Consider the following 19,614-nt stretch of genomic DNA (forward strand, 5'->3'; position numbering starts at 1 on the left):
GAAAATGAAAACAAATTTTAAGTCAAGAAGTCAAACAACTGTAATTAGTTCAGAGATGATGTGTAATTTATAATGCTGGTAACCTGATATGAAAGTGTTTTAATTTATAAGCCTGTTTCTTCAGCTACACAGGAAGTTCTGTGAGGGATACTACTAAATACCTGCTGAAGAATCATGAACTGCCATGGTGAAGTCTGAAATTGCCATGTATTAAGGAAATTTTTATTATAGTATTGTCATTGATTATTACCCAATTTTAATAATCTATTGGACAGAACAGTTCTGGGGTTTTTTAACTACATGTATGTGTTACAAGCAATGATTAATAATTATCTTGTTAAAACAGCCCATAAGCATAACTGTTATGCAACTTACAATATTGCAAGCTATGTAATTTCATCCTGCCATTAGTGTACCCAGACCTCAGAAGGTTTTAGAAGGTTTTAGAAGTTAAAGCAAGCAAGCAAGCAAATGGGGTTATAGAATAAGATACCGATGCAAATGGAAGAAATTAAAAAGAAAGAAAAGTTTAACTGAGATATCTTCTTACCTTATATTTGCCCTGGTCACATCCACATAACGTGCTTTCCATTGTGTAGCTCCTTTGTACTCCTATCTCTCTCCAGACAACAACCCGTGCTGTAGATTCCTTGGACTTTTCCACTACAAAGCTGCAGCTGCCCATGCAGAATGCTGGAGCAATCTGACTCAGGATCTTGGGGAGTGCCTGCAGGACAGCAATTTGAAATTATTTCCTTTACAGAAGGAGATGATAGGGGGCCACGTAATCACAAACCGTTACGAGAAAATTTTACTGCAGTTTGAATTAAAGTAACAAGAAAACGAATCTCCATCTTAAGTTTTAAAAACAGTGTCTTCAGGTTTGCCTTTTCCTACTTAATAAAATCCTTTTTTTCAGATTCAGTCACTCAAATTGTTAGTTATGTGGGTAAGAATCAGGATACAAGAGAATTCTTCAGCTGATCATCATCTTCTCCCTAATTCAGGAAGCTAAGCTTGCTTAAATTAAGTGTACCACTCTTTGCATAAAGTTATTTTAATTCAGTTTCAACTGTTTCAACAATTCCATTTACAGACCTAACAAAACTAGTACTTTATTAATACATAAAATTAATTTGTATACAGCAAAGCACTAGGTGCATATTCAACTTCAAGAATGTGAATCAAAATTTAGTATAACTGTTTACATGACAGCTTCAAGGAATAGTTGCACAAATATATGTGTTTGACTAATGCTAAATGAGTATTCTTTCCAGCTTTTACTTGTTTCAGTTAAAACAAAACATGACTGCTTCAAATTTATTATTTTAGTAGTACATACACCATTAGTAGTATAACCTTGCCCAAACATTTCAGTCCACCTTTTTGAAATCAAAAGGTTTTTTCCCCACAACTCTTATTGACTGTTGTCTTCTGTACAGTATAGTAGTGCAGGTTGAAGTGACAAAACCTCATATAAATGTGTTATAGCAGCAGGATGTGAATGGCATCCGATTCAGCATCCTGGAAATCACACAAGAAAATCAAGAAGTGATAGATTTTGGTTTTTGTAAATGAGGGATTACAGAAAGCACCTCTACTCGTTTACACTCATGGATGTATAACAAGCATTTTATCATGTATTCACATGTTTGTCGAGCTTAACTCTGCATTTCCTAAAAAAAACCAGCGGGGGCCTGGATGCATTTAGGTTGCACGGGTTTGCAGTTGCCACGAGGTGGCAGTGGAGATTCACAGAAGAAACAGGTAACATGCAATCCTCTAAATTTTTGACATTTTTGAAAGTTTATACAATGCAGTGGCTGTTTTTGTGGAAGTTGATTATGTATATGTAATTAGGGGTACATGTCTTACCTACAAATCTGTATAAGAGGAATCTTCCCTATTTCCACACACAAAAATGAGTATTTCTCAGAACAATCCTGTATCTTTTCTTGTTCTAGAATATTGTTTGCCATGCTTAAATGACTATACGCTCATCTAGTAATTATGAATGCACAGAAGTATATTTTCCACCTACTGTCTCTAACAGTAATATTAAACACACACAAAAAAGCACTTATTGGTAAAACGAAACAACAAAAAAAAATTAAGCACTCTATGTAAATATTTAAAGCTCTCAAAATACTTAAAAGTACACTCATGAACTAAAAAGAGATCATTTTAAATAAGTCTGCTTATGTTATAGAGTCATTACTTGCACAGAATATTATCAGGAAGTTATTTTAAAAGTATATCCATGCCCAATGAAAGAGGTAGAAATGTCAAACTTACCCTGTAACCAGGGTCTTCCATCAGGTCACAAGAGGCAGCATTAACACTCGTATGCCACATTGTCTCTTTGATGCTGCAGCCATACATAAATACATTCTTTTTACGAGAATGACCATGATAATCACAGTAGACCTACAATAAATCATTTGGCAAAATAAAACTAAGGCATACGGAGTTAACATTTTATGAAAGTAACATAAGGCAAAATTTTTTTATTATTTGTATTATTGTTCAAAGTTCAAAAGAATTAAGCAACACAATTCCTTATATAATTAACTTGTGTACTATGACAAAAATCATGGGATTTGTCTAAGGAAGGTTTAACCTTCTATCCTAGCCAATGTAACAGATTTACATCTACAGGTTTGCAGAAGACCAGTTCTCCAAGTTAAATTTAAGTGTGACACGGTTTACAAGACCACATTAAAATGTTTAATTCATAGACTAGCTACACAGATAAAGTTAAAAAAAATCAGAATTGCTTACACACACATACTTACCAAAGGTAAACGTTTTATAGCAGCCAGATATTGCAGTAACCCTTTAGCATGGTAAATAGTGGGATGCAGATCTGGATTTGGATTTTGCCACTGTCTGTTTAAATCTTCTCCACTTAAAGAGCAACGGTGGCTATTGCGGGGGGGTGGAAAAACGCATGATGTAGTCTGTATTATCATACTTTTAAATAAGCCTCCCCCCCACCTCAAGATTTCCTCATCACCACTGCTTCTTTGGAAGGAGTCTGGCAAGAAACAAACTTCAATTTTCTAACATGCCATGTAATAGAATTGTTTGGGGTATTTTAAGTTATGTTACAGAGAAACTAAAAATAAATTAGAAGTAGCTTCTTATGTGAAGTCACTTGTAATATTGTTTATTTGCTGTTGAAACTGATGGCTTGAAATTCTATTCAAATGTTAGTTCAAAATCAGTAATTAAAAATTTAAGGCATCTTTACATTTTGGGTGTCTTGACTTCTGTAATTTAAAGACTAATGTCAACTAGAAATCTAATACTTGAAACAGGAAACTGTTAGGAGACAAGGAGCTGTGAGAAAAAGAAGACAGAAAAAAAACAAACAAAAACCCAGCAAACAAATAAAGATCATCTCTGCATTCAGTCAGCTATCAGCAAGAACTTTTAAACTTGCAGAAATTCATGACTGTGTAGTCATCTTCATTACATTTGCCTTTAGATTGTGTCTGTTTGGACATATTTCTTAATTGTCCCTGTATCCTGAATTATTTCATTAGAAGTGTTTCAGTATATACATGCTCTTACATTTAAAGACAGAGTTCTACTGAAATCCATAATTGGTTTTATTTTTATTATTTTGTTCACAAAACTCTTTAAAATATTACCCATAACTAGATGAGAAGAAAATGTAGATTCATCATAGCAAAATTTCCATTTCATTTGAATTCTAGTAACCAAGTAAATGGAGACTGCTGAATGCTTACTCACAGCAGTTTCAAAAGGTTCTGAAATATCCCTTAAATCTATTAAGAAAAGTAGCAGTAAGTGAAATAATTACTATGAATAACTTTAATCAAACCAGGATACTCTCTTACCCTTTCTCTTGCACACCTATTAACTTTCCACTTTTAACAACATATGACAACAGCCAAAAGACATATTTACGTAAAAAGCTTTCTCAAATATGAGGCTTTTTTTTTTCATTAGGACTAGGAAGTTGTTTAGCTTTTCCTAAATGTCAGGTGTGGTCTCATATAACACTGTTACACATATCCAAGACTGCTGTTCAGAGAGACAATTAAAATGTCATGTCAAATCACATAGCAATGATTATTATCCATTGAAAACTAAAAATATTTTTTATAAAACTGAAAATTGTGACACAATGCAACCACATTTTAAAAAGAAAAAAATGAAAAAGTCCTAGCAATATTGCAACTGTTGGTTGGATTTTATCTCATTAAGTACTGCATTTTTATCTTTCCAGGATTACTTTAGATTATTCTTTTTAAAATAATGATGTAAAGAATTAGTAGTGCAGGCTACATATTTGTAAGTAAATGTATGCTTACTTTCCATTGATGACACCATCCGGATTGAGCATGGGAATAATTTTGAAAATGTAAGATTCCCGTAAACATTGGGCATTTGGACTATTACTCATAAGGTATTCCAGTGTTCCCTTCATAACCCAGCTTGCATTAGTCTCTCCAGGATGTACACGTGCAGACAGGAAAACATAAGGACGATTCCCTAAAAGAAGTATGCGTAGAAATTGCAAAATATGATTTAAGCTAAGTAAACAGTTTGTTAAATTGAAAAAAGAGCCAATAGACAGCTACATTCATTACGATGCAAAAAACTCAGTATTTGTGATTTGAGTATTACTGAGTATGAGTATTATTGATCGAGATTGCCATAATATTTTTTAAAGGACTGCTAATTACAGAACTATCACAGTGGAGCTTTAAATTAAATCAGACAATTATACAGTCACAACTAGTTTGAGCTGGCAGTTATGATAGGACTTTCACAACTTTTTTCCCAACAGCCAAGAAAAACACTGGGGTGGACAAACAAATCAGGAATGCTATTACAGCCAAAGCTCACTTCGCATCACAGTAGCTTACATATTGGCTTTATGAAAGATTTTTTGACAAGCAAAAAACCTCAGCATTTGGAGAAAAACGTTACTCATCAGGCACTCTTTTCCAAGAAGTGTTGTCTGCAAAATGTAACATACAAAACCATCTAGCAACAAAAATTTTAAATATATTAATATATACTCTTATATTTCCAAATATAAATAACTTTATTTGACTACTACAAATAAATATTACTAAATAGATAGCAAATCCTAACTACTGGTGCCTCTTAATTTCAAGAAAGTTATTAACCTTATTTTAAATTGCTGTTTTTACAATGCATAGCAGCTAATACTAATTTTTTTTTTCTATAAATACCTAGTTTTGCATTATTTTCAGATGATGATAAAGAGAAGTCATACTTACTGAACTGACAGACATGTTCATAGTAACTGGATTCTGGCATGGCTGTAATAGTGATTAATGGACAACTGTTGCCAGCCAGGGTCTTGCAGAGAACATCTTGTCTAAAATATATCTGTTGAGGGTTGTGCATAGATTCCAGCTTCTGAAGATGCATCTTCATCCAAAAAATAATGAAAAAATACTTCAAATCCTTCAAATCACATGACAGCATACTTCAAAGGTACTATTTAACAGATCTTTCTTATTATTCTAAATAATGCACAAGTTTCCATCATAATTCTGACCATGAAATATCATTCTCTACATCTCTGACTGATTGAATACTTCTCTTTACAGATTCTGTTTTTCCAACTGCTTCAAGAAGGATGAAGGCAGAGAGGGTACATTATTGTACACAGATGTTACTGTAAGGGTATATGGAAGGTAAGAACCTCTACTGCATTAAGGTTATCTGATAAATGACCTTTCCACTGCAAAAAGTGATAACAAGTAAAGGAAGAATCAACAAACAGCAACAGAGAGCTGAGACACAGCCGAAACAATAGCAAAGACCAAAGTCACCAGTTTCTCACTGACAGGCCATTAGGAATCTACAAAGATTTGGAGTCACCTGGGTAATAAGGAGGAAACAAGAGGAACCTGAGGATTCAGGAAATTCAAGAGGGGGGCTGCGGTACCATACAAAAATCAAGCACCTGATCCCTGCAGTATGCCTTAGCTCGCTCTCTCTTTTTAGCAGCCTCACTCTATTCTGTGCATGCACGTGCTATGTAGACTAGTGCAACTAACAAGACAGGTGTAGGTGGATTTGGGAATGATCAAGGGTCTCAGCATCATTAACTGGAGACGACACACCTCTTGGGAGCATCTTTGTGGATACCAGAGACTCTGTGTCCCATGTCCCAGCTGCTGTTGGAATCAAAGCAGATTCCAGCAGATGGAGCTGTAGGCACTGCAGGCACCCTTCAGTCAGTGGTATCAGCAATGAAAGTGTCTCAGTGCCAGCTACTGCACTAGGTAAAGGCTGCTGGTGTTCAACCAGCAAACAGTATGGGGTCCCAGGTCAAGGAATGGGTATCAGGTGGGCAGAGAGTCCATGCCGGCATCTGGGCAGAACCACAAGTACAGAGTGCCTGTGAGATGAGTGAGATTATCTTAATTATAATAACTTCAGTTATCAAGAAGTATATGTAGAACAGCAGGATACAAGTCATTTGACCCAAATTTGACTCAAACACAAATACTTCATCCAATTAGCACTGTTTCCAATCAATTATCACAGAATGGGTAAGGTTGGAAGGAACGACAGTGGGTCTCCTGCTCCAATCTCCCTCCTCAAAGAGGGCCATCCTAGAGCAAATAGAACAGGATTGTGTCCAGACGGTTCTTGAATATCCCCAGTGAGGGAGATTCTACAACTTCTCTGGGCAACCTGTTCCAATGCACAGTCACCTGCACAGTAGGGAAGTTCTTCCTCATGTTAAGGAGGAACTTCCTGGGCGTCAGTTTCTGCCTGTTGCCTCTTGTCCTGTTGCTTGGCACCACAGAGCAGAGCTGGGCTCCATCCTCTTGGTACCCTCCCTTCAGATACTTACAGACTGACAGAGGTGTCTTCTCTGTCATCTCTTCTTGAGGCTGAAAAGACCCAGTTCCCTCAGCCTTTCCTCATAAAAGAGATGCTCCAGTTCCATAATCATTTTTATGACTCCTAGAAAACCCATTTAGCCTGCAAGCATCAATTCTTTTTTTCCAGGACTGTTTTTTAGAACAACCTATACACTTTGCAGTCTAAACACTAACATTACGAACATTTTCAAATTTTAAGGAGCATTTTAAATTTTATTAAAAGAAACAAAAAAATGCACTTATGAATGCTTATATTTCACACTTTCTAAAACTATAAATATTTATCTATGTAACATACCATAATCTTCTTACCTTTAAAGTTGAGTATGTATATGGATAATGGTAAGCAAAGTAGCACACATCATCTTTATGTTGGAAAGTCACTGTGAACGTAATTGTGTAATAGGATTTTCCTTTCTGACCTCCAGCAGCAATTGAACTTCTTGAAAAGTGATTCCTAAAGCAAAAATAAAGGTAGCATACATTTTAATTTTTTTCATACCATTGATTATTTCTGAGCACACATTTTAAATGTCAGAAGGATTTTTAGAAATTCTGCGTACATTCAGGTTAAATACACAGATTCCCACCAACTGTAAAGATCCTGTCTTACAGCAGTGATACACACATTCATCCACATTGGAAAAAGGTGAGCAAACAAAACCAAGCAACGCAATAAAACAAACAAAACCAAACAAAAAAAAGTAAGCAAACAGCTATCAACCTAGAAGGATTGCATATGGATATGCTGTACCATGTCATCCTGTGTTCCAGGATTGCTCTACACTGATTGCACCATAGATTACAGGAGGCTCATCAAAAGGACCATGTGGTCAGTATTAGCCAAAGTCAGTAAGAAGATTTCAAGTAAGCATGCATATATACAGTCTCTTAAAAGCTTCTCTGAAACAGTGTGCAGTTTCTGAGAAAAGTATAAAATATGAAGAGCTTAAATATTAGCAGTGTGCTTGCAAAATAAGACCCTGTATATTTCTATCACTTCTATTATTCTCCTTAGTAACTTGGGAAGAAAACTCTGTTCACAACAGAATAACGCAATTATCAAATGCAGAAACAAATGTTTCTCCTCATAAATTGTACCTCCTGCTAAACTTCAGTTAAGATTTGCTATATGTTTGATTCACATACTTACTTATAGTAACAAATATCTGTCCCAACACGAGTCCAACATGGTTGAGAATTTAGTGCTTCTTGAACAGAATACATGAGGGGCTGCATACCTGAAAGAAAACGTGCATCTCACTTTAATGCTTAACATTAAACAGAAAGATCTTAGCACTAATGGACCACATCAACACATACATACAAGTCTACAAATTACCTATACCTATTCACTCACTATCATAGAGTATATTTTCATGAATGCCTGGGTATTGTATGCTCTTTCAACCAGGTGACAAAAGATTCCTGATTTTCAGAAAATAACAATTAAAGAAAAGAACCAGATCCATGGAAGACCAAAATGAAATGTTTAAATGAAAGATGAGGTTAGCATAAACAGTAATCTACAAAAAATCCTGGGTCCCACTCCATCCAACTCATGCAATAAAAAGGCTTCAAAGAGAATATAAAAAATTATACTATTATCCATTCGCATAAATAACTGAAAAATAACTAAATTTCAGGACAACTTTTTTAACAGTTAACTCTTTAAATTATGTATTTTTGGATAATATACTTAATTTGAATACTTAATATGAAGTTAAAGCAGAATATAACACATAGTAATTGAACATCATTTACTGATTGAGTAATTAGCCAACCACATAGACTGATTTAGTCAATGTACTTAAAAAAACCAAAAGTAACTATCAAGTAAGTATATGCAACATGAAAGAAGATTTAAGACAACTGATGAGGATTACTAAATAATTTAGAAGCATCTTATTACTGGTTAAACTACTTGGTATTCTGTGACTTGATCAATGTGAATGTTATGTGTATGACAAAGAAGAATATAATATTACTCTGTACAAAGAGTTGAATTTGGGGGGGGGAAGGAATTTCTCTTCTTCCTTCTTTAAGGACAGATTTCAGAACATATAGCAAGAAAAAAAAGAAACTTCACGAAACAAACGGTTTTAAACTGAACAACACACACCACATACACACTCCCAGAGAAGAGGAAGAAAGGCATATTCACTAAGCCAGTACTTTTGAATGAGGTACATGCTTCAGACTTGCTAAAGACTTCAAGGATCACTTAGGAAGCCCAGCAATTCAAAGGCAAAACTGTTTTAGAATGTCTCTGCTTATTTTCACATCTGAAAATATACCTCTATGCAGAAATAGACTTATGATGTCATTCTTCCTGACCTCTGTCAATCAACAGGCTTTGGTGCTGTCCACCCCACCCAATGGTCTTAAATCACTTTTAATTGCACCAGTAAATTTCTTCCACTTTGGCCTCACTTACAACAGAACTTCACTTTAAAAACTGACAGCTCGTGGTTTAAGATACATTTTGAGTTTTTAACTGAAGCTGTCAAAACATCTTCATTAAAATAGTATTAAAATAAAGCATGTAAACTGACAACATGAATACTACTGATCCTGTGGAGAAGGGAAGGAAACAGCTGAGATGTCTAGTATAGATATTTTTTAAGTATTTCTTCTCGAAGTATGGGAAATGTATCTTACCGTAGTTAAACTGACTGTTTGACTTTTCACAGTTGATGATGTTAAATCGGTAACCAATGCCAGTTTTCATTCCACTGACTTCAAAGTAAAACCACTGATGATAATGATTGCTATTTATATCCGAGTTCAGAATTAGATCATATTCATTTCTGAAGATCAACAAAAACAAATCAATCTTTTTTTTTAAGAAGCAGAAATAAAAGGCCTAAAGTATGAAAAGAAGAGCTGAAATATCTTACTTTCTGATCTGAATAACTTTGCGCAGGTTTCCAGATTCAAATTTGGAATTAAACTTCAAAACATCTGCCTCCTCTGGTATGGAACAACTATGAGTAGAAAATGAGTCCAAAATGAATAAAACAAACTTAACTAAAACAAATTGATTTCTTTCAGTCCTCACTTGGCAGTTCAGAAACTACTTTGAATCTTCCTCTAAATACAGCCTGGATAGCAGAAACACTGTTACATCAGATAAAACTTTCAATGAAATCTGCTTTAAATATTGCAAATCATATTACAGAGTAAGTAGAATAGACTTGGGGACCCCTGGTGGTCTAGTGGTTAGGATGCAGCACTCTCACCGCTGCAGCCCAGGTTTGATTCCCAGTCAGGGAACTCCCCCGGGCAGATGGAGCTCGTCAGCCCTGTAAGGCCATCCATCTAAGAGAAGGTCACTCTAAACAAACCTACGTCCTGAGGACCTCGCTGCCACCGTCCGAGCGTCACTTGGCCCCAGCAGATGAACCTCAGGATTAAAGGGTGGGCTCAGTTCAGCACACACTGTGTCTCACCTAAAAAATCCACTGCACAGGCTCGAAGGGTAATGACCTTTCCCAAATCTTCGCTCGCAAAGACTGGCCATACACACAGAATAGACTTAGAGTATGAGTCAAATATTCTTTTCAGAAAGGTAAACACTTACCTCAGATTATCAAGGTCATACACAACTCTGTCTATAATGTCATTTTGATAAATCAGCCTTTCAATATCTTGAGAGATTTTTGTCCTAAAATAAAAGACAGAGTTCTCATTTAAACTTTCACATAGTGTTCTCAATTACAAAAGAGGAATTAACTCATAAAGGAATGAAAACTAACAAAGTTGACATGAAGATAGTGGTATAGTTCAGAGAGATCTCAGCCTCACCCTCACTTATGTGTACTTCAGTTTAAACACCTGCATTCACAGCTGACTGAATCCAATATTTATATGTGAGGGAACTGAGTTTTCATGCAGACAACCCACTGGGTTTTATCTTATGGAAAAAAATGCAGTTTCATACTTTATAATAGAAGCAGGAATAACTCAAACGTTACTTATGTTAATGCTTTAATCCAGGACAACACTTGATAACATTAGTAACTTATATGAGTCCTACCATAAGCAAAATTAAGGAGGTTTAGAGAGTAGGTCGTACAGTGAGCGTGTTAGTGAACTAGCTTTTCACCTCTGGAGATCTAGGTTCATTTAGCGACTAGGTAACAAATAAAAATTAATTTGGTGATGTCAGCCAAATGTCAGGTGTATGCTTATCCAGATCATAAAACCATTGCACAACTGGCAGTATCTAGGTCCTGGTTTGGAAAAGTAAGAATGTGTTGCAGTTCAAGAATGAAATATAGTGGCAGAGCTGTGTGGAAAAGCTTGCACAGCACCTGCAATAAGAAGAAAAGGAGGCAGATTAACAATGAAGAATACAAAAACAGAGCAGTAAAGTATTCATGCTGGAAATTCGCAATTTAATTAAAATAAATACTGTTAACAAATGAGAAAGAGAAGGTAAGTGCACAACTCTAGAACCCCCTTTTTAAATTTAAACTAACTGGAAAAGAAAACAATTCACAAGTCCAATGTACTGACAAAATTGTGATGAGGTTGACTCATCACAATCTATCTGAACAGGTTCAGCTCAGGACAGAACCACAAATTTTTCATCTTGCACTTGATCTTACAGAACTCTTCAGACCTCAGCATGCCTCAGCTCTAAAAGGTCATAACACTTCCTATCATCACAGGAGTTTTGCCAAGGCAAACCTCCATCAATGAAAATACTTAATAAATACTATATAAATAATAATGGCATTCAAATACCATTATAATGACCAATGTATAAGAAAGGAAGAAGAAACAGTATTCAAGGAAACACTAAAAGGAAAAGGAGAACTAGACATTTTCAGGTTCCAAGAAAATCAAGATAAGCTATATCAAGATAATTAAAGAAAAAAAATCTGGAACCAACACTGTTGATGTGAGCTGTGTTCTTATAGACTAGTCCTTTGTGGATCCCGATGATTAGAAAATACAAAAGTGTACAGAAAAAAAAAAGAACTAAATTTTTAAGGAATGGAAGAAAAAAAGTAGGAATTTAAACTCAAATTTATACGGTATTGAACTATATCATAATTTTCTTCTCTAAAACAGAGTAACATAAAACACTTCAGTTATTCTCAATTTCATTTTTCCAAACAATAATAACCTGGTGAGACATTTGGTGATAATTACATGCTACTGAACTTAAAAGAAAAAGTACTCCAAAACACTAATTCAAAAACATTTCATCTCTTGGCAAACTGCAAGACTAAAGAAAAAACCCCAAACCCTGCACCACATTGCTCTAACAAAAGTATGAAGAAAACCTACTCAATCACACCTTAGACCCCGCAATGTTTTCTTAAATTACATGGATGGATTAAAGCAACCATTGGTTTTCTAAAGAAGACTTAGCTGATTAGCAGTAACTAACTGCTTGCATTAAGGAGAACATAAATCCCACTGAATGTCAAAAGAGCTTGGACACACCTTTGTAGAAGGCTTTAAAGTTTTTACATTCCCCTATCGAACTCACTTTACCACTTTCCTAAAAAATATGAATTCCTAAAAAGATTAAGCCCTTTTTAAACAGGTTCCCTTCTCAGAAGTTTGTTATGTTGAAGTAACAAGACTTGACTCATTTGTAGAAAACTGAATTCTTAAAATAGTGTATCTTAAAAATGTGATGTAGGATTTTTGATTCAAGGTTAGCAGTACTATCTGATATTTCATTCTTGTTTCACACAAGACTTAAAGAAGTTACTTTCAACATACGAAATATAACAAACCCAAAATATTTTAAAGTTAAAATATACCCTGAAATTATGTTCTACAAATCAGCTTTATGTATAACCACACAAGGTTCGTTATTACAGTTCTTTATATCTAAGAACAAGCACTGGAATGACAAATTGTATCTGACTTCACTCAGTTTTATTCAGGAAATTTCAGAATAATTAGTTAGTACAAAAACATACTTGAGGATTTGCAAGATTTTTTTACAATGCAGTTCTTAGGTGATTCCTGACTAAAGACTATCTCTCTTCTAAACTGACTATCTAATAAAGAACTTACAGGGAAGATTCTCTTCCTTCAACACTGAACGGTATATTCATTATGTCATTAGTTTTCAGCACTTGTTCATTTCACTGGCAAGATCACTGTTTTACAACAGGTATGAAACAGCTAAAGGATTTTAATTATACCACCTAAACACACGTAATCTCTTAATCATTTTAAAATCTAAATGTAAATATGAAGAATCTCATTAAGTTGGTTATAGTTACAAATATAAGGCCAAAGGCATTCAACCTCATAATAAGGCAGGTGGCAAGGTCTCATAGCTACTATTGTATGTTCTGCTAACATGCGCATTTGTCTACAGTAACCTACTATGTATGAACCAACCCTTCATACCAACTCTGCAAATTATCTTAAGAGTCTCATCAGTCTTCATCACTCCTCATCATCTCAGAGAAGAAATAAATGGGTGTGTTGATGTATTGTTTTCTGTTGGTTTGCTCTATTTTTCCTTCTGTGTTTATTGTGTGCCATTCTGCAGGACCTAACACAAACTGCATTCTCAGCACTTGTTACCTCTAAAGTCTGTTATACTACAAACACCAAAACCAAATACTTCAGAGTATTAATTTTTTAACTTTTTCCACTACATTTTCCTAAAAGATAGCTTTTTAGCACAGCAGAGAGAAAAGCTGAAGCATCTTCGAACTGTCCTAGCTTTGCTAAGACCTCGAGAGCATTCAGTTGGGGATTTTTTTGTTTATTTGGTGGTGTTTTTCTGTGGATTGGTATGTTATTTTGCAAACCACAAAATTTAGATGGGAGATGGTGGGAAGGTAGAAAGAGAAGGTATAAATTAAACTTAGTATTTAGAAACTGAATTACAGAATTAGCAATTACAGATCAGATTGTGTTCTTCTCTATGGCTCTGCACTGATCAGTACCTATTCACCTACCTTCAAACTGCTTTTCACTGAAAACAGTTTTACATGCCAAAGTAAACTGTGTAACATGGCCTGGTAACCACAGAATCACAAACAGTCAGGGTTGGAAAGGATCTCTGGAGATTATCTAGTTAATCTCATCCTAAAAACTGTTCCTCAAGGGAACAATAACAACAACAAAAATGAGTATGGTAACTCACCTCTGCACCCCATATGGCCTTTCCAGAATAGGTTCCTTAAATGGGGGTGGAATATGGCCAAAATAATCTGGATAGGCCACTTCTGAGTATTCCGGAATAGATTTTGTGCTTTTTACCATTTCAATATAAAGATCACAGTCATGAACTGATGATACATCGGAAACCTCAAGCATGACTTGTTCCCCTGATGAACTAGATCTGGAATCCTCCTCTTCCTCTGAATCCACTCCAGTGCAGCAGAGTTTTCCCAGCTGGACAGATGATCCTTCAAATAGGCTACTTCCACAGGGTGAAACATGTTCACAAGGCTTACCACAAGCAAGTGTGGTAAGGCTAGCTATGCTTTCCTTCTTTACTACACACCCTGGACCATAATACTGATCATTTTTTGCACTGTTCTGCAGACTGATTCTGTCTAAGCCTTTTACAATTTCTTGGCTTAGACACTGGCATGATGGAAGTATGTTTCTTTGATCATTTTGGTGATGTGAACTACTGTCTTTCATACCATCTTTCTTTGGTAGTTCCAGAAAGACTGGCCTTCTATTATATTCCTCTCTCAAAAAAGGATTGCTTTCCTTCAAAGCAACCCCTTTCGTTGACTGGTTTGCTTCAGCAGAGTGCTCCTCGCTGGCTGTAGGAACAACAATAGGTCCACTCAGATTTGCATCAGGTACAAAAGGCTTTGGTTCCTTGGAAACTAAGTCCCATTCCTTAAAAAAAAGGTGAAAAAATAATTTAAAAAAATTTTAACAGTTCCTAAGTTCCATTTACATTAGAAACATTTCTCTTTCCCTGTTCCTGAGGTAAGTTTTTGAATAATCCAAAAGAAATATAATTTAAAAGATAACAGTTGTTATAAGCTATCATAGCAATTAAGGTTCATCTTTTACAAGATGAAAGCTTTAAAGCCATAAACAAGTAGTTCATCAATAACAAAGTATCAAGTCAATGCAATTGACCCAGATATTTTAACCACTGATTTTAAGTAGATGCACAGCATAAAGGAAATACCTAATACAATGAAGCTCTCAGAAATCTCATGTCCTTTCTTACTATTTTATTTCTGCAATGTCCAATAATTAGACATCAGAAAACAGTTTTGTTTACATCTGCCCACAGTTCCCTTCTCAGTCAGACTGAAGTAACCATAACATTTAACTAAGTTACTTAGTATATATCACTCTCATATGTAGAACTAGAACTGCAGACCCATGTTTCTTGGCTAGAGGAACTATCCATCAAAAAAAGAACTTCAAAGTGTATTCCAGAGTCAACCTGACATAACAAGAAATGTCCTGAGAATCATATACTTTACCTGAAAGTTTTCTGAAAGCTCTGGGAAAAACTGCTCATACATTTTCAATTCTTCTATGGGTCTTCCCAATTCCTGTCTAGGTTTCAGTTTATTAATATCAGTCTCAATATCATCATTCTGAAAGATCATCAGAACAAATTAATCTTGCATCCAGAATAAATACACTTCTAAAACATTAATCTGAAACATTCGCTTCTTATGCCTGACACAGCCACGCTTTAAAAGCTGCATACCCCTATTTGAAAATTAGCTGAACTGCAGCTTTCTCATGAAGATTTAAGCAGCTCAGTTTTATTAGTATGCCTAAGTTTCTATTTCAACAGAAATACTAAAACATCTCAATTTTCTTCCTTTTACACAAATTTATTATATACAGATATCAGACTACACTTTACATGAGATCTGTGCATATTTTGACTATTGCAACTTGGAATGTGGAGACTTCAACTGATTGCAGTGACAAAGCAATGCTGCTTCCGTAGAAGACACTACTTTCATCAGGGCTCATCAGATCCTTGAATAAAAGTTGTCTTTCCAGTCTATGGACAGACAATTCAATTAACTCCTAAATACCTGTAATATAAAAATACTGAATAAGGCAGTTCTGACCAAATATCCATCCGTGTTCCAAGTGGCAGGTGGAGAGCAGGATAATAACTTCCCAAAGTGGTACAACAGTGAAAGATCTATCTGTGCCTCTACAGTTGCCTGAACTTACTACCTTGCTGAAACACTGATCTACTCAATCCCAGTCCAGAATGATCAAAAAAGTCAGAGCAGCTCCTACGTAACTGAGCAGCTTATGTAGGAGAAGTGGGCTGAGAGAAATACAAGTGGGGAACAGAACACTGCCAAAAGACTTTGCAGTTCTGTTCTACCGTACTCCAGACACATTAAGTGTGAAGTAAACAGATTTTGATAAAAATCTTGAAGCCATCTGAACAAGAAAGGCTGATATTTCCAAGCAGCACCTGCTTCCTTTAAGTTTCAGGAGCTTTTTTGATTAATTTTGTCTCTACCAACCTTAAAATGTTGGTCTTTATCATCATCATTTTCAGTTTCAATTTCAGATTCTGTTTCAGCATCATCGTTATCATCACTTTCATCCACTACATCATCCACTACAATACAAAAAAGTTTGGTAAGGCAGATTATACATTTAATCCAATATACAAGTTCAAAGAAGAACTCCTCTGTTCTGGGTTTATTTTCTTTTTCACTTACCACAAGAAAAAAAATTTGAAAATCAACTCATTAACTAGTCCTGTTTGTTATGTTTTCATTATGTTTTCTCATAAAGCGTTTCCCATGCAGGAAATCTGCTGATTGTCAATAAAAGGCTCACTCAGAAGTTTACAAATCATACTGACTTTCTAGTGTATTCAGAATAACTACATGTATTGCTTTTAAAATACTGACCACAGAAGATTGCACTTTTAAAAAACACAGACCTCTACCCACTCCACATTCTACATGTCTTTTAACACAGAAGTTTTTCCTTTTAAAGCAAATCCTATGTATTCTATTTCCTTAGGTTTTTCTCTTCTTTTTATAGAAGATAACAAAACCATTTGAAAACACATATCAGTAGTTCACTTCACCAGACTAGGAAGTTTCTAAATAGGTATTATAGAGTACCAAACATACTGTATTAAGTGGAGATTTATTTTCTGTGAATTTTGAAACACACTTCTAGATCTATTTTATATGTGAAGACAAAACATATACTCCTTACTCCTGGAGTTTGAGTCTGACCCACTTAAACTCCAATAGGATAGCTTACTTCTTTCAGACCACGATGACATTTTGTTTTAGGAGATACTGTGAATAAGAAGATATTAATAAATCTGACTTTGCCTCTTCGTTTTAGAGTAACTTTTTGACAGCAACTTTATTAGTTGCCTACCCAGGTCCAAAGCTGTTTCACCATATCCGAATATGCATTAAACATTAATTCTCTGAAAATAATGAAAGATGCTCACAATGGGCTGAATCCATTTCCTACAAAGCAGCATACAAATGCTTTGCAGACAAGTGTTTCCTAAGAGACTGCAACAGTCCAAGAAAGCAGCTTCACTTTTTCATCATGCAAATGAAGGAAAAACCACAATAATTTAAAAACGCCAATGCTTCAAGTGGCACATGCTAATCTGAATTCACCACACCCTGAGTTATCAGGATAACAGAAAGAAAGGAATACATGCTCCTGTAAAGCAGGATGTACACTACATCACATTTCACACAGCAGCATGTATATAAGTGAGTTAAAAGGAGAGACCATTTAAGTTTGTATACAGCCTATTCTTTACACTTCAGACTTTGATGAACATCACCTTTTAGTTCCTGTTTTCTTTTTTATTTTATAACCACAGGTGTGGACAAAGTTTTCATCACTTAAAACCTACAATTAGAAACCAGTGCTCCACACTTACAGTCACAGACCCTTTCCTAGTTAAGAAGAGCATCAGAGTCCAAGTTTTAGGTGAAAACACAAATAACTGCAATTGATTCCACTTCACACAAAGCAGCAATAGACATACTCAAAGACAAAGTATTACAAAACTACCATACCACCAGGAGGCAAACTGTACAGCTGAGCCACAGGACCGCTGGCAGGAATAATTGGGAGTTGGAAATGGAAAGCACTTTTAATAGTTGGTAAAGGAAGACGATTTTTAGGAAAACATTTTCTCATTATTAGGCTGGATGTGTTGACGAGAGGATCAAGAGTTCTTACTGCAAGGCACTCCTATGAACAGAGAATAACAAAAGTATTTATCAAACTAACAGTCAAACTACATTTGTTACACTATTAATAAATTCTAGAAATCTGTACTTTGTTTACAAAAAATTTGCTAATGTCTCCTTTGAAGGCCAGAAAAACTTCTACCAACTCATATTCACATCTTTTTAAAAAATCTAAACTTCAAAATTAAAAGGTATTTTTACCTCATCTTTTTTTAAATTAAGTTCAACCACGCCTTCCAGAGATAGTCACAGCAAAATAATAGCAAATATTAATTTAATTGTGTACTCTTTTACTCTGTTTCAGGCTGGTACAGAAAATAATGCTTACTTCCATAATCAGGACTGACCACAAATCTCATAAAAGAAATATGACGAACTTGAGGTCAGGATCTTTTTAAAGCTAAAGAGGCAAAAACACCAACATAAGAAAAACCAAATACGATAAACTTACTTGTGAAGTGTTGTAAAGAATTTTCATCCCATTGGCATCAATGAATGCTTTTCTTCCCAGTTTGATGTTTGTAACACTTTTAATGCACTGCAGAACTCCTTTACGTATCAGCATGTATCTGTGACGACTATCATGACGGTGCCAATCAACATAAATCGTTAAAAGCACTTGCACATATCCTCTGTCTACTGCTCTCCTGGCATTTGTTTCTTTGCAAAAAAAGTTAGGAAAGAAAATTAAAAATTGACCAAATGACTTCAGTATTACTTTCAAATCAACGTTTAAGTTACTCTTTTTACGCAAGAGAGTTGTTTCATTTTAAGTAGTGTTTTAGCCACACTTAGCAGAGTTTTACATCAACCTAAACAGAAATGACTGAACAATTGAGACCAGTAGTCTAAACTTCATTCTTAGAATAATACCACATGTAATTTTCGTGGTTTACCAGAAGAACAGTGTGCATTACACTTAAAGGTAATGGTAAGATGATGTCATCCGCAAATTTAAAAAAATAAAAATTCAACAAAGCATATCTATGTCTATCCACACACACTTTGTAGACAAAATATTTGAAACAAACTTCTTTTCACTTGCAATCCATACAGTTTTGCAGCAACTATCACTCAAATTTGATAAACTTATAATACCTCAACCCCAAATACTGGATAATCAGTATGACAACTGCACTATACACATCATAGATTAGTGTTTTTATGAAGAGATTTACTTACATAAAGTGTAAGAAGTTACAATGTCAAAACCCCTAAGGAGAAGACATCCCTAAATAAATGCACAAGATCTAGGAATGCTGCAGCTTTAACAGAACTGTTTGGAGAAAATGAGCTTTTAATTCCCTTCTAGTTACAATCCTGGTTCAACATCTGCAGAGACAACATTTGTTGCTTGCTGCTGGATGAGACAGCCCATGCCTGGAAACAGACTATTGTTTTGTTACCCTTAATTCCACTTTGTGAGCATCACTGACAGACTTGTCATTAGGACCCAAGTCCTAATTACTCAGAAGAATTACTGAAGAATACCTACATTTTCCCCT

General features: G+C 35.2%; 1 protein-coding gene across 13 annotated transcripts in view; it reads right to left on the reverse strand.

The window, feature by feature from the left end:
• The window catches only part of AGTPBP1 (ATP/GTP binding carboxypeptidase 1), a 59,423-nt gene that overhangs the window by 19,139 nt on the left and 20,670 nt on the right, over nucleotides 1-19,614 (reverse strand). For all 13 annotated transcript variants that reach the window (XR_010426466.1, XR_010426467.1, XM_064641186.1 and 10 more), the window contains 15 exons: nucleotides 18,561-18,769; nucleotides 17,933-18,110; nucleotides 16,385-16,482; nucleotides 15,362-15,478; nucleotides 14,044-14,756; nucleotides 10,492-10,575; nucleotides 9,809-9,895; nucleotides 9,570-9,718; nucleotides 8,062-8,149; nucleotides 7,221-7,365; nucleotides 5,283-5,436; nucleotides 4,344-4,524; nucleotides 2,796-2,925; nucleotides 2,296-2,427; nucleotides 551-727 (listed from right to left, as the gene is read on the reverse strand). Coding sequence is in view for 11 of the 13 variants with exons in the window: in XM_064641186.1 (XP_064497256.1) it covers nucleotides 551-727; nucleotides 2,296-2,427; nucleotides 2,796-2,925; nucleotides 4,344-4,524; nucleotides 5,283-5,436; nucleotides 7,221-7,365; nucleotides 8,062-8,149; nucleotides 9,570-9,718; nucleotides 9,809-9,895; nucleotides 10,492-10,575; nucleotides 14,044-14,756; nucleotides 15,362-15,478; nucleotides 16,385-16,482; nucleotides 17,933-18,110; nucleotides 18,561-18,769 (2,642 nt within the window). In the remaining 2 variants the exon portion in view is untranslated. The remainder of the gene's footprint in view (nucleotides 1-550; nucleotides 728-2,295; nucleotides 2,428-2,795; nucleotides 2,926-4,343; nucleotides 4,525-5,282; nucleotides 5,437-7,220; nucleotides 7,366-8,061; nucleotides 8,150-9,569; nucleotides 9,719-9,808; nucleotides 9,896-10,491; nucleotides 10,576-14,043; nucleotides 14,757-15,361; nucleotides 15,479-16,384; nucleotides 16,483-17,932; nucleotides 18,111-18,560; nucleotides 18,770-19,614) is intronic.

This window comes from Pseudopipra pipra, chromosome Z, assembly GCF_036250125.1.
Source record: "Pseudopipra pipra isolate bDixPip1 chromosome Z, bDixPip1.hap1, whole genome shotgun sequence".
Taxonomy (NCBI): Eukaryota; Metazoa; Chordata; class Aves; order Passeriformes; family Pipridae; genus Pseudopipra; species Pseudopipra pipra.